This window comes from Genypterus blacodes, unplaced genomic scaffold (assembly GCF_046128005.1).
Source record: "Genypterus blacodes isolate CSIRO-AG114 ecotype Tasmania unplaced genomic scaffold, CSIRO-AGI_Gbla_v1 ptg000131l_1, whole genome shotgun sequence".
NCBI classification, from domain to species: domain Eukaryota; kingdom Metazoa; phylum Chordata; class Actinopteri; order Ophidiiformes; family Ophidiidae; genus Genypterus; species Genypterus blacodes.
This window is the reverse complement of record NW_027466933.1, coordinates 369,612-383,367: the sequence shown is the minus strand read 5'-3', so window position 1 is coordinate 383,367 and position 13,756 is coordinate 369,612. Positions and strand designations below refer to the sequence as shown.

General features: G+C 43.9%; 2 protein-coding genes across 4 annotated transcripts in view; both read right to left on the bottom strand.

Annotated features, from left to right (window-relative positions):
- Positions 1-2,572: 2,572 nt before the first annotated feature.
- On the bottom strand, positions 2,573-9,143 carry pgd (phosphogluconate dehydrogenase). The gene is made up of 13 exons (XM_076163392.1): positions 8,979-9,143; positions 8,097-8,172; positions 7,835-8,014; positions 7,683-7,748; positions 7,462-7,580; positions 7,278-7,347; positions 7,018-7,152; positions 6,736-6,925; positions 5,314-5,444; positions 5,077-5,210; positions 4,470-4,569; positions 3,871-3,993; positions 2,573-3,226 (listed from the first exon to the last, which is right to left on the bottom strand). The coding sequence occupies exons 1-13, from the start codon at positions 8,984-8,986 to the stop codon at positions 3,107-3,109; spliced, it is 1,452 nt and encodes a 483-aa protein (XP_076019507.1). The 5' UTR covers positions 8,987-9,143; the 3' UTR covers positions 2,573-3,106.
- A 1,095-nt stretch (positions 9,144-10,238) lies between these two features.
- Positions 10,239-13,756, bottom strand: part of kif1b (kinesin family member 1B) — a 51,025-nt gene continuing 47,507 nt past the window's right edge. For all 3 annotated transcript variants that reach the window (XM_076163335.1, XM_076163339.1, XM_076163336.1), the window contains one exon: positions 10,239-13,702. In XM_076163335.1, coding sequence (XP_076019450.1) covers positions 13,660-13,702 — 43 coding nt within the window. In that variant the 3' untranslated portion in view covers positions 10,239-13,659. The remainder of the gene's footprint in view (positions 13,703-13,756) is intronic.

Genomic DNA, 13,756 nt, shown 5'->3' with positions numbered 1-13,756 from the left:
TCTGTGGTCTCTCAATGTAGATAACATGTAGTTTGTTAGAATTTAAGAACTTTACCAGATGATACTGATTCCTGTGTCATCGGTTTGATGGCTTTTTCAGATTGATTTGCAAGTATTTACTTACATTTGTAAAAAGCTTAAAAGATTGCCTCTTTATAATGCATTGTAGTTGCACGGCTCTGCCTTCAGGCGGTGCTGATGCTACACTGTAGTTGTATGTTTAAAATGACTTGCATTGAAAACTTAATTTGTTTCTAAAGGGTTACAGCAGCTCAGTGGATTTGTCTCTAATGCAAAAAAATACTAAAACATTTAGAGATTGAAAAAGGAACTTAACAAACTAAAAATTGAGGAAACATTTGAATTCAAACCAAATGTAACCCCACAGGCTGTACTCCCACTATATACGCCACTATGAAACAGATGAGTTAAGTAGAAATTCAATGCAAAACATTAAGTTGAACAGAAGTTATTGTTTATTTGTCTTTAAGAAAATGGGATCATGAGTTTTGATACAAATATTCTACCATTATGAAAATCCAGCTAAAGTAATGGAAGGAATGGCAATATGGGTTTTCCCGTTTTGGGAAATTAAATATCCCAAATGTTTTTTGTTGAGGGAGGAACAATGTAAAGTTTTAATGTTCATCATAAACTCCTGACTCTAAGAGGGGAACATGAAGTTGATTCTGAGACCTTCACATGTGAAAGTAAGCACAGAATAACCCAGATGTGATTATGATTTACTTCCTACTTTGATTTTGCTCACATTGTTACACTTTCTGTTTGTATAGGTGTGTGTTTTGTCCCGGTGTTAGCAGGTAGAGAAAGGTTCTTACAGTGAGATCTGTTCCTGAGAGCCATGTGGCCTCTGACGTCTGTCTGTCTGTCTGGACCTGTCACGTACCCAGTGTGTGTTCATTCCTGAAAATAAAATCAGATTAAAAGCACATCTAATCCTGCGAGCATCTTCTTCAAAGCCTTCCTCTCTATTTGTATAACTTTAAGTGCATTAAACTAGAGATCAATAAACTCACCTGATTGTCGATGAGTTGCACGTTGTGATCAGATGTGCGTTCAGCTGTTCCTTCCTGCTTTACCGGCCTTGGTGAAGAGTGTGATGCAGTGAACAGAGCTGTAATCAGACTAACTGAGCCCATTTCCCTGTACTCACACACACACCCAGGTTTGTCACGTTCATGTTTCCTCTCATTTGATCGTCACAGTCAGGACCAGAGCTGAATTTGGATTTGAGACAGACTGTACAGAGATGAAATAATAAATAAACTCTCCCTGATTTATGCTGTCTGCTGTCACATTATTGTGTTTACCGCATTCTTACTGCTGCTTCTCCTGTTTGTATTTGCAGATGAGTCAGTGAACGCATCGCCCACCTGTGCTGCCATCACTCAGCTGTAACCTCTGAATGACATCAGGGCTCATTAAGAACACAAGATCCTATAATTGTAGACAACGTTCTGTCCTTTTGGATTCATTAAACGTAAGAAAAAAGGGACCAGAACACACACACACACACGCAGAGCAGAGGCATATTAACTAGTGGGATAAATGAAAACAAAGTAGCTCTAATTTGACAGAGGGTCTCTCAGGGGGCGGTAGCTCTCAGCAGTGTGTGTGTGTGTGTGTGTGTGTGTGTTTGTGTTCCTACTCTGCTCTTCTTCTAGGCTAAGCTCTAAAGTGAGGGATCAAACAAGGAGATTGGTGACAGGGGACAGTTAACAAAGAATCACAACGCCTCCTTGAGCGGGCGCCTCCGTAAACATCAGAGCCACAGGTGCAAAGGTGCAGTAAGGTGAGGTGAGTTTTATGTTGTAATAACAGATCTCACACACTCCTGTCAGTTACGCCCCACACGTCACTGCTCTGTGACTTTGTGAGACCTCAGAGAGCAGCAGGCAACACAGCAGCACTTTACACTTCAACCAGTATTTAAATTACAGCTCTATGTAGCTTTAATTGAGGGGAGATTATACTTTTTTATGCCTTAACTGACTTTCAGTTTAATACAGGGATTACACTAGGATGACTTATTTCCTAATACAGATACTGCCCATATATTTCCCTTTAATAATATTAAGTATTATGGAATTACTGCCAGTTAGAGGACCAGTCAGACTTGTTCCAGTCTGCTCATACTCGTCCTGTCTTTATATTGACTGAACATAATCTGGACTCAAACTATCATCAGACATTGTTTCGCAATGCAGTGAATTTGATCCATTTTTCTTTCAAAGAGCTGATCTATACCGTCAGGGTGTATTAGTACATTGTTCAGGTTTTGTTAAGACGGTGTGTATCAAGGCAGTACTTTAGTTGTGGAGTTGAGTATACTGGCAAGTGCATAAAAGATAAAATCACAAAATGACCATCAGTCATAATGTGTGTGTTCACACCAGTGTCTAAAGGTGCAGGTACATTAGCCCCATCTGCTGGCCGCCCATTGAAACGTCAAAAAGTGTTCCAACATGGGATTAAAGACATAATAAATTAATATTCACTGTATACACACACACACATGCATGCACACACACAGATTGAGCAAGAATAGGGGTAAGTGGTAAAAAGTTTATTTTTTTAAACCCACCCTACACACACACACACAGACTCTGCTACTATCGACTATTTATGTATCAACTTATGCTGCCTGTTACCCAAATTAACCCTTCGCTGCACACACACACTTCAATCCTGTTTACGGCACCCGAAGATTCAGCAAACAAGCTGATTATAAAGGGATTGGAATCTTTATTTAGCCTAATGCAGTGCAGTGCAGTGGTCCACTGTAATCCAGTGTTTAGCTGTGGCTAAACACTGGATCCCCGGGGGGGTCACAGCTCCATTAACTCATAGGGAGAGAGTTCACACACACACACTCACACAGACAGACAGACACACACACACACACACACATACTAGGATTCCACTTGTTGATAAATAAAGGTAACTGTTTAATTGAGATGCTTGTTGGTGGGTTTGTGATATTCGGACGTGGTGAAGATGGAATGTGTAACGAATCTTCTACCTCCCCTCCTCTTCCTCTTCCTCTCCTCTTTGTGTGTTTTCATGATGCGATGGTTGCTCCTCCTCACGCGTTGTAGGATGAAGATGAGATGTTTCCGCCCAGGCCGGTCCAGTTGGTGTGGACGAAGTGTCCGGGCTTGGACAGCAGCTCGTACGTGTGAGCGCCAAAGTAATCTCTCTGAGCCTGAAGAGACGAGAACACACCATCAGACCCACAGGGAACCGTTTCATTTCTTTATGTACATATGTGATTATTATACCTCAGTGTTTGGTTAGTGGGTGAAGCTAAACAGTGACTAAACATAGTGACACATGCTAGAGCTGGAGACACCCGACACCTTCACATGCTCATCTACAGTCACGTTAAACAGAGGAGAGCAGTAACTACAAGATTTAAAAAGTAAGAAAACCTGATAAATTTTTTTTTGCTTTACATAAATTTATCTCAAATTTGGTTCTGACAAGAGAGTTCTGACAACTGGAGTACTGGGACATTTATAAGAGACCAGTCAGAATGTTAGAATGTGTGTTAAAATGACACAAGAAAATGTGAGAACAGTAAATTCACATATTTAATGAAAAAATTATGAAAAGTTGTAAAATATAAACTAAACTTTGAACAAATGTACACGCTGCATATCTACTCACATATCCACAGATACAATATGTCTTTAAAACAGGGTCTTAGCAGAGACTAGACACACACACACACACACACACACACACACACACACACACGGTATTAAACCGCTTCCACGCAGCAGCTGCACGTGACCTTTTTAATCTCACACGCTCCCAGGCGGTGCCATATGTTGGGCCCGTTCTTACCTGGAGGAGGTTGGCGGGCAGTATCTCGTGTCTGTAGCCGTCGTAGAAGGACAGAGCGGTGGTGAAGCACGGCATGGGGATCCCGTGCTGGATGCCCACGCTGATGGCCCGGCGCCAGGACTCCTGTGGGGCGCAAACGAGAGGACGAAAGCGTGATGTTTACGTTCATTTGATGCCTCAGATTAATCGATTATTAAAAATCGATTCATCGATTAGCGATTAATCACCGTTTGTGAAATTTATCGCTTGGGACAAACACATCTGACACAGCAGGATTTTGAGGAACTTTTAAAACTGAATTCATGATGAGTTGATGTGCAACACAATCTGAAGCATAATATCATCTATAAGCTAACATGAACTGGTAAGTAAGGGTTAAAGGAGATCCAATTAACCATCCGCTGACTGTTTGTTTCAAGTCACAAAGGTAAGAATGTCTGTTCAGATCCAGCACCATGTCATTAACGTCTCTGGTGCCACTGAGACTGTTCTCGTCTTTGTCCTCTAGCAGGAGTGTTGCGTACGCTTCTTCATTTCAAAACAGGAAATAACTGGTTCTGCGTGTCTAAACGTGTTCGCCACTTCCTCCTTCCTCATACCTGAGCGTCCTGCACAGCATCGCTGAAGAAGTTGTCCAACAGCAGATTCTGCAGGTCACCGTCTCTGTCAAACGCCTCCTTGATCTTTCCCAGGAAGACGCTGTGGGCAGACAAGAGGACGGCGTTAAAGTTCACACTCAGGTCACCACTACAGAATGACATCACTGTAGTAAAATAAGGACTTCTGACTGTAACCAAGCTGCACTTTGACCTTTCAAACAAAGATTGGATAAAGTCAAACTGTACTCATTTGTTTTAGGATTACGCAACATCTTCCAGGTTACACAGAGCAGCGTGTCACCATCAGCGTTTCCTCATTCCCTCCTTTCATCCACACGTCTCATTCCAGTTACAACACAGCAGTGGAGTTATGAACTTCCTTCTCACACATGGAGCTTACTTACTCTATCTGTCCTTACATCATCCTCTACCTTCAAGCACACAACATTCAACCACTTCTCCCTTTCTAAGAACTTCCCTCTTCCTCGGCCTGACCACAGTTTTCACCATCCCTGTCAAAGCTCTTTTTTGATGCCAAGTGACACAATGTGACACAGCCAGGACGCTCACAGGCACACTTATACTTTGATTGTACTTCTGGCTGTACCTTCTGATGATGCAGCCTCCTCTCCACATCAGGGCGATGGCGCCGTAGTTTAGGGTCCAGCCAAACTCCTTGGCGGCCTGTTGGAGCAGCATGAAGCCCTGAGCGTATGAGATGATCTTGGAGGCGTAGAGAGCCTGGAGAACACAAACACACACAGTTATGGCAGTAATGCAGTTTACCTCCGTTATCTCAGCAGGTTTTGTGCCGTTTAACAGTCCCGTTTGTTGTGTTTCTTACCTTTCTGATGTCCTCCAGATAGGTGGCCTTGTCTCCACTGAATTTAACCCCCTGAGGCCCTGGGAGGCTGCGGCTGGCCTCCACCCTCTCACTCTTCAGTGAGGACAGACATCTGGCAAAGACAGCCTCTCCTGAGACACAGAGAGGGACAAAGAGATCAGCTCCCTGAACGCATCACCTTATAGGAGCTGCACAAAACAGCTGTGAGCTCTCCACACACACACACAGAGACAGACAGACGGACAGACAGAGACCGTGCCAACAGTTAACACTTTCATTACATGAAAACTCACAAAATACATCGCAATGGCTGACACGGCCAGCGCCATGCCAACTATGTGCTGCTGCCATGGCAACCAGCTCACAGCCAGGCCAGCGATGGCACGGTGCCGAGGTAAACATGGAGCGCAGGGCTCTGCATGACTCAGCAGGAATAAAAGGAGGGCCTGGCATCTCTACAGCACCACAGTGTTTCCACCTGAATCTGATGGTCAAAGCTCCAAAACCAAACATGAGAGCCAAACAGGGAAGAGGGAAGTAGAGTCAACATGACCAAACACAGAGAAGCCATTTACACAGATATACAGGAAACAAAGCACACTTTCAGCAGCCTTATCAGCTGGCTTGTAAAATCACAGCATGTCCATTTCTCCCTTGAATGATTGCAAAACTGACTTGTGACTGAAAACTGTCAAACTAGGCGACAACAGAAGAGTGAGGGGGGAAGAAAACATATCTGATGAGTGTGTGTTTTCCCGTTGCAGCAGGAATCCACCCTTGCAGAATGCTTCACACACACACACACTGGCTCAGTGCTCACACAATGAGGCCTTTTGTTCAGCCTCCCTCTCTCCTTTACAACAACAGGGGGCATCACCATTCACCGACACACTGCAGCAGAAGCTACTTTCTAAAATGCCAAACCCTGGCAAAGTATCAGGCGACAGTCATGAACTTTAAAGGGAAGTCGATCGTGTTTCACAGCAACTGCATGCCGCTCGGTCATGCATGGCATCGCCGTGCACACTGAGAGCTGTGTGTGTGTGTGTGTGTGTGTGTGTAGCCCTGATGGTGACACACTGCTCCTGGATTAATCTCGTTTCCTGACCTCCAGCCTGTCTGTTTATGAAGCAGGCACAGAGTCGAGCAGGCAGAGACGCACAAATCCCCCTTATGTCACAGCCCATGAGCAGGACACTAGAAAAGCCTTCAATCTGCTTAGACAGAACCCTGCCCACAGAGACTCCCTTAGCTCCTCCACTCCCACCGTTAGTCGTTTGTTTGCCGGGGCCACGATGAAAATGAGCTATGAGGAAATGTGCCCTCTGCCATGTCACCATGACGATGCGGTTTCCTGCCAGAAAGAGAACAGGAGAAGGAAAGCGGACACTTCCTCGTCTGCCCTCTCCTCGTTTGTCTTACCGATCAAGGTGACGGGCGTGCCGTACTCCAGAGCAGAAATGGCCGTCCACTTCCCCGTGCCCTTCTGTCCGGCGCTGTCGCGGATCTTGGGCAGCAGGTATTTGCCGTCAAAATCTTTGTATTTCAGGATGTTGGCGGTGATCTCAATCAGGAAGGAGTCCAACTCTGTCTTGTTCCACTTGTCGAAGGTCTGAATGTGGGGACAGAAGTTCAGTCACGTTGTTGCATCGTCGGTTTAACAGAGCTGACATGAACCGGCGACACACTCATGATGAAACGTACCTGTGCCATCTCATCGTAGTCCATGCCCAGCACTTCCTTCATCAGGTGGAAGGCTTCACAGATCAGCTGCATGTCTCCATACTCGATGCCGTTGTGGACCATTTTAACAAAGTGACCTGCGCCCTCATCTCCAACCTGCCCAAGGAGAGACGGAACAGAAGATATCAGAGCTACGACATGACACTAACAGCTGCAGCTGGTCGGTGGATGAGTGTGGCAGCCATCACACACACACCACACTAACAAAACACTGCACTCACCCAGTCACAACACGGCTCCCCTGTTCCCACTTTGGCAGCGATGGCCTGGAAGATGTCTTTAATGTGAGGCCTTAAAGAGAAACAGCAGTACAAATGATGAATGTGACGTACACAAATACACACACGGGACAAAGAGGCTCTCTGAGAGTAGTGTGTGTTTGTGCCTCACAGACTGTGGACTCACCAGGCCTCCTTGTGTCCTCCTGGCATGAGTGAGGGTCCATAACGAGCCCCCTCCTCTCCACCGCTGACCCCACTACCTACAAACAGGAAGCCCTTCTCCTTCAGACTTTTACAACGCCGCTGTATAACACACACACACAATCACACATAACAATAATGAGGCTTAGCAAACGGTAAATAGAATATACATTTCTCACAAAGTGTCATTTGCTACCGACTCACCGTTGTGTCTCTGTATTCAGAGTTACCACCATCTATGATGATGTCCCCGGCCCCGAGGAGAGGAACCTGACGAAGAGGAGGACAATCTTTACCACACAAAAGGTGAAACTAACAAGGCAGGACTCAGCTGTGAGTTGATTCCAGCCACTGACCAGCTTGTTGATGAAGTCATCCACAGCCTGTCCAGCCTTGACCAGCAGGATGATCCTCCTGGGCTTCTTCAGCTTGGACACCATGTCCTCCAAAGACTCTGCCCCAATCACCTTGGAGCCTTTGGCCTCGTTCTTCAGGAAGTCATGCACCTTGGATACAGTCCGGTTGTAGGCACAGACCTGTAGGGAAAAGTTACCGTAGTCACTCCCAGATCAAGTTAAACTGAACTGCTTCATGTCCACAACATAAACATGTTCTTACCACAAAGCCGTGATCGTTCATGTTCATGACGATGTTCTGGCCCATGACGGCCAATCCGATGAGTGCAATGTCTGCTCTGTGAAAGCAAAGATGATCACACTTACACTGTTATTAGGCTGTGATGAGGCCTCAGGAGTCAGACTGAGCATCAACAACAGAGGCTAAGACGGGTTTAACTTACACACTCTCCTTATAGTTAGTCTCTACACCAGAAATGGAACTACAAACCTAAGTCACATCACATCACTAAATCCTAACATGCACTACCACATCATAAACACGTCCCATTTAACCTTAGACGGTTATGATTTCAGGGAATTTTAATAAATATTCTAACTGTGATCTTTATGATTTCCATCTGAATAAACCATCTACACACTTCACTGCTACATTATTAAAGAACTCAAGTGGTTTCTCCAATCAGGACCCAGTCTGTCAATTATTTTAGTACTTTCTAATGTTCTTGTAATACCTGTAGAAACACAACATTTTAAAATATATATTTGTGAACTTTAGGGACAAATTAAGGGACGTTTTTAAAAACGTCTATATAAGATAAAGGGAAATAATGAATGAACATGAATGTCAAAACATGTAATGCCCTTTAGCTACATGGGGGCTGACTCTTCCCGGCATCCTTAGTACGAGTCAACAAGTCAATATTAGTGGATTAAACAGTCGGTGAACCGTCACGTCAGACAGGATTCTTGTACAACGGAGAACTATCAACTAGCCCACATGCTAGCAGCTCGTTTTACACTCAATTAAATTAATGGCGAGTTTTGGTAAATTGCGTAAAAACGACTAGAATGACTGAAGTGTGTTTAAGCTGTTAACCTTCCATTGAAACGTAAGCTAGTGAGGAGTTAGTGGTGAACTTACTCAGGCATGGTGCTCGGCGGTAAGGTCTCGTAGTCAGCGGGTGAAGTCTCGTGTTCAGCGTGTGAAGTCTCGGTGCATACAGACAGGAGCAGCCGCTCGTGGGTCCCCTTCTCTTTTGCTCGCCTCAAACCGACGAACCCACTTCCTCCTTCACTCCTCACCGTGACGGCGCTCGCGACACCAGTTGTCCAATCAGATACCGTCCTGCAACTCATTCCATACTGAACGCGAGTTCTCATTGGTCCGATGTCCTGAGCAGAGCTATGCGTGTTCCTATTGGCTGAGATCAACGTCAATCTGTACGCGTAGCCACACACCCACAAGGAAATGGACAAACACATTTTTTATAAATTCGCAAAACTAATAGGAAATGATTGAACAATTCAACTATTCTTCCATTCATGACACCAGAACGCCTTATATCATTACTGACACATAAACATAGCATGTCTAAATGTTATTTTTTATCTATCCTTCTCCAAATGTATGTGAAGTAATGAGGGGAAAGAAAACCGGTTTATAAAACAGATAGTAAATCATTTCTTGTGTATTCTGTAACACTTTTTAGAGATTTAAATGAGAATAATGGTTCCATTACTTGAGCACTGTTGGAAACTGACCTTTATTAGTGAGATGAGCATGAAGATGAAACTGTCCAGTTCATCAGGTAATCAGGTGTTGCGGCAATGATGATGACCACACTTCCCTTTGTTAATCAGGTGTTGGTAGAGCCGGGAGATTAACATACAGGTGTCAGGTGTAGTTGAATAACAGTGGATGAGTAAATTAGGTTGAAAATAAGATACAAAGTATTGTGGAAAATACTCTTCTTTGTAATCTTTGTTTCTCCAGCTTGTCAATAGTAGTTTAACTCACAACCATGATTATGATGTGGATTCACCATCTCATGGAGTTTATTTCACGTTTCCATGCAGTTTTTAACCCAATGTGACCTTTGACACAGGGCTGAGCAGTTGGACCTGTACGCAAACAGGTTATCTGTTGGTTGATGGTACTCACTGATAACACACTGTGTATACAAGAGAGGTAACCAATCTTGTTTTGGAATCTGGTAGATGAGTCGATTAATACTTCCTGATTGCAGTAATACTGTGTGTGTGAAAAGTATTGGCCAAATTGCTTGTACATGTGCTGGTTGGTCATGGAGAGTAGAACATGGGTGATTTTGGCTCCTTTAGCTGTGTGTTGTAATACATGAATACGTGTCGAGCTGTATACAAAGACAAAGACCTGTCCTGCTAATGCACAGTTTGCACTTTTATTGTTGCCTCATTCACTAAACAGTTCAATGGTGCAAGATTAACCATACACAGAATTAGGATATCTGCATGACACATCTATGCTATACAGCGAATGGGTTATAATTATTACAAATACAGTAAACATATTTACATTGTAATTCAAGCCCCATACAACACAGATATTTACAAAATAAGTATGAAAATGAAACCGGTCTGACAAATAATGTACAGTGTTAATATCTGGGTTGGTCATTTGTTTAGTGAACAAATCCAAAGGGAATCGTGGGAAACCGATATTAATTGTCAGAGGGGAAGAAGCAAAATATGGCGAGTTTTGTTTTTGAAAGGCATCAACGCAAAGAGGTGAGGTGAAGAAAGACACCAACAATGATATACTGTCATTTTCATAAGCTACTTTGTGTTATATTCCCTGATATTAGAACAAAATTAAATAAAACCTCAGTGTAACCACCCTCGTTTTGTTATACGTCTAACATGAGCGATGAGTGAATATTCTCCAAATCAAACTTTCAAGACTTCTGATAAAAAGGAAGCACTAATGTAACCCTGCTCCTCCTCCTCCTCCTTCTGAGGTTACGCTTTAGTTTTCGTTTTTATTCCTCCTTTTTGTTAGTGATGTGAAAGCACACAGCGACATCCATCCTGGCTCCGCCCCTCAGCTCGGCCCGGGGGGAGGCCGCACCGCACCTTCATTTGGTTTCATCCACGAGCAGAACAACTAAACCGCCCAGACGTTTCCTTCACCAGTTAGTTGAACCTTTTTTTTATTAATGTGCAAAGAGCTGCAAACTAATATATACATTGCAAACAATAAATACACAATCCCAAAAGTAAGAGTGAAAATCTTTGCTCTGATCCATATGCATCTTCATACAGTTAAGTGGAGGTGAGCCTTTGTGAGGTACGGTGCACTCTGAGCTCTCATCAGTGCATAGATGGTTAAGATTCCATTGATCGGAAACACGATTTCTCAGAAATTAACAATCCAACGAGCTGTTTTCATTTGTTTCTTTTATATCGCGGACCTACAGGCTGGCTGACCTGAGGGCAGCAACATCCCTGACTCTGAAACTCGTGTTTTCTCTTCTCAGATCAGATAAAACGCCAATCTTCGTCACTGCAACATTCATAAAATTTAAAGTGACTCTGTTTTAACACATTTCTGTCCCTTTCAAGTGAAGATTCCACCGATTTAACGTCACAAACTCAGTTTATTGGTCAAGTCCGAGTCACTATTCAGCTTTCTAAACTAATACTAATAAACTTTTACCAATTAACTGAATCTTGATGTGTAAAACGGGTGGAATCTCCCTTTAACAAACCCCCTGGGCAAACTGCTGGTTGGTTGGCCAGAGTTTCTTCCCGCCCACGTTTCTTCCAACCCCCAGAAACAGAGGCACACAAAGTTCCTGATTTACCTTGAGCCAAATGCACACCTGGAATAAATACAGAGCAAATATTTTCCTAAACAAAATCTTTGCGCAAACATATGTCCTTCCTTTAAATATCATCACTTCTTGCTGAACCTTCATGATAACAGCTATCCAGTGTAGCCTTGATATGTGCTCTCATCAGCGTTCCTGATACGCGCATGAAGCTAACAAACAATCTCACACTCAAATCTGCAGTATAAGTGACCGGCCCTTCTCTTGCTATAGTCGTGTTAATGTGCAAAATAAGGTTAAACACCAACATAGCTGGATAAAATTGAACAAATAAATGCCCTCTTTAACATTTCATATAAAACTTCCCTGCGGAAGGATTAAAAGAAGAATACAAACTTAATGATAAAAAAACTAAACAAAAACAAGAAAAAGAAAAGATGAGTCAGGAGGTTTAGGATCAAGAACGCAAAACGGAACGCAAAGATGTGAAAACCTGTGTTGCATCATTCCATCCTGCTGAACTGCAAATGCTTCATTGTCCCACACTTTTTGCCCGTGACAGTGAACGCACCCCTGGGTCTGTGGTCTGTAACCGGGTAATTCTGTCCTGAAGGCGTCGTGCTAGCAGCTTCGCCCCCCCCCCCCCCCCCCCAATAACGGCCCGGGGTGGAGGCCGTTCCCGCTCTAACTTATCTCCCGTTCCGCCGAGTTTTGTCTTCAGTAACGGTATTCGATGGTTAGAAAAAGAAAAAACAAGAAAGTAGCAAATGGCGCCTTGAGTTTCCTCAACACGTCAGCGTAAGAAAAAAGTGCTAAGAGTTAGAAGAGCTGAGAGGAATGTCTTACATGAGAGGCAACTACCACACTGATCCTAGAACATATGTACACACGGCCTTCTCTTCAGAGTTCTGACCATCTTCCTCCTCCTCCTCTCTCTCATTCCCCTGAATCCTGTTTTGTCGCCTGCTCATCTGAGTAGAAATGACAAAAAATAAAAAGGTCTCTGACATCATCGTCTTCACCGCCGAGCTATGAATAATCTTCATGTATCGTCGCTTCTTTCTTCAGTTTGCATGTTTTGGGGTTTTGTTTTGTTTTTGACACAAATGCATGATCGCATGTAATCACTCGAGGACTGACGGCACTACTGGGGAGGGTGGTGAGAGGAGTGGGAGGGGCTGGGATGTGACTTTTACACGGGGAACGGTGACCTGACGTCTCACTTTGCTTTACATTTTGATTTTTACAGGCCGCGTGTGGGACGAGCAAAGAATTTACTTCCTGCTAATTTCTGGAAAGAGAACAAAAACCTACATGAATTCATTAGCAGCATTAGTTCTTCAACCAGCTTCGCCTTCGATAACAGCGTCAAATTGACACGCCACTTGGAAATACTTTGTACTTTTTCCCTTCATCATTCCCGCTGTAGGTTCCTGGGAGTTTTTTTTGGATGAAGCAAACCTGTTCTACTCCTGAGGACTGCTGCAGTCGTCACGCCGCCGTGATCCAAACTAAAGACAGAACTCTAACGTAAAAGTCTTCTCGGGAGACGAGTAACACTGATAAGAGATGATTCCTACGGATGATTGGCAAAACGGAAAAATTGTGGCCAGAAGAAAGAGTTTCTGAAGAATCGTGCACACACAAGTAGACTATTACAACATGCTACTAGTTAGAGGGTTAGGGAGTGACAACGAAGCGGGACCAAATCAGACCAAAAACGCCGTCATAGGATCGAAAACACAGAAAGCGCAAGGAGAGGGAGAGAGAGAGAGAGAGAGAGAGAGAGAGAGAGAGAGAGCTGGCAGAAGGCTGGTGGAGGGAGAGGGGAGAGGAGGCGAATTTCTCAGGAACTGAAACTTTTAGTCGCATGAAAGGAGACTGAAGCCACAAGTCTACATACGAGAGAAAACCGTCAAGAATCACAATGATTAATAAGTGTTAACACTTTGTTTGCTCAAAGGCTTTTCAGAAGAAGAGTGGAAGCTGCGGTTCCATGTGGGGGCGTCGCCCTCAGTTCTTCAACAGGCCGCTGCGCCTCCTGGCCAGCTTGGATCTGTGGGGGGAGAACGACATCGGTTAATGTTGGGAACAACATTGGCCGAGTAGT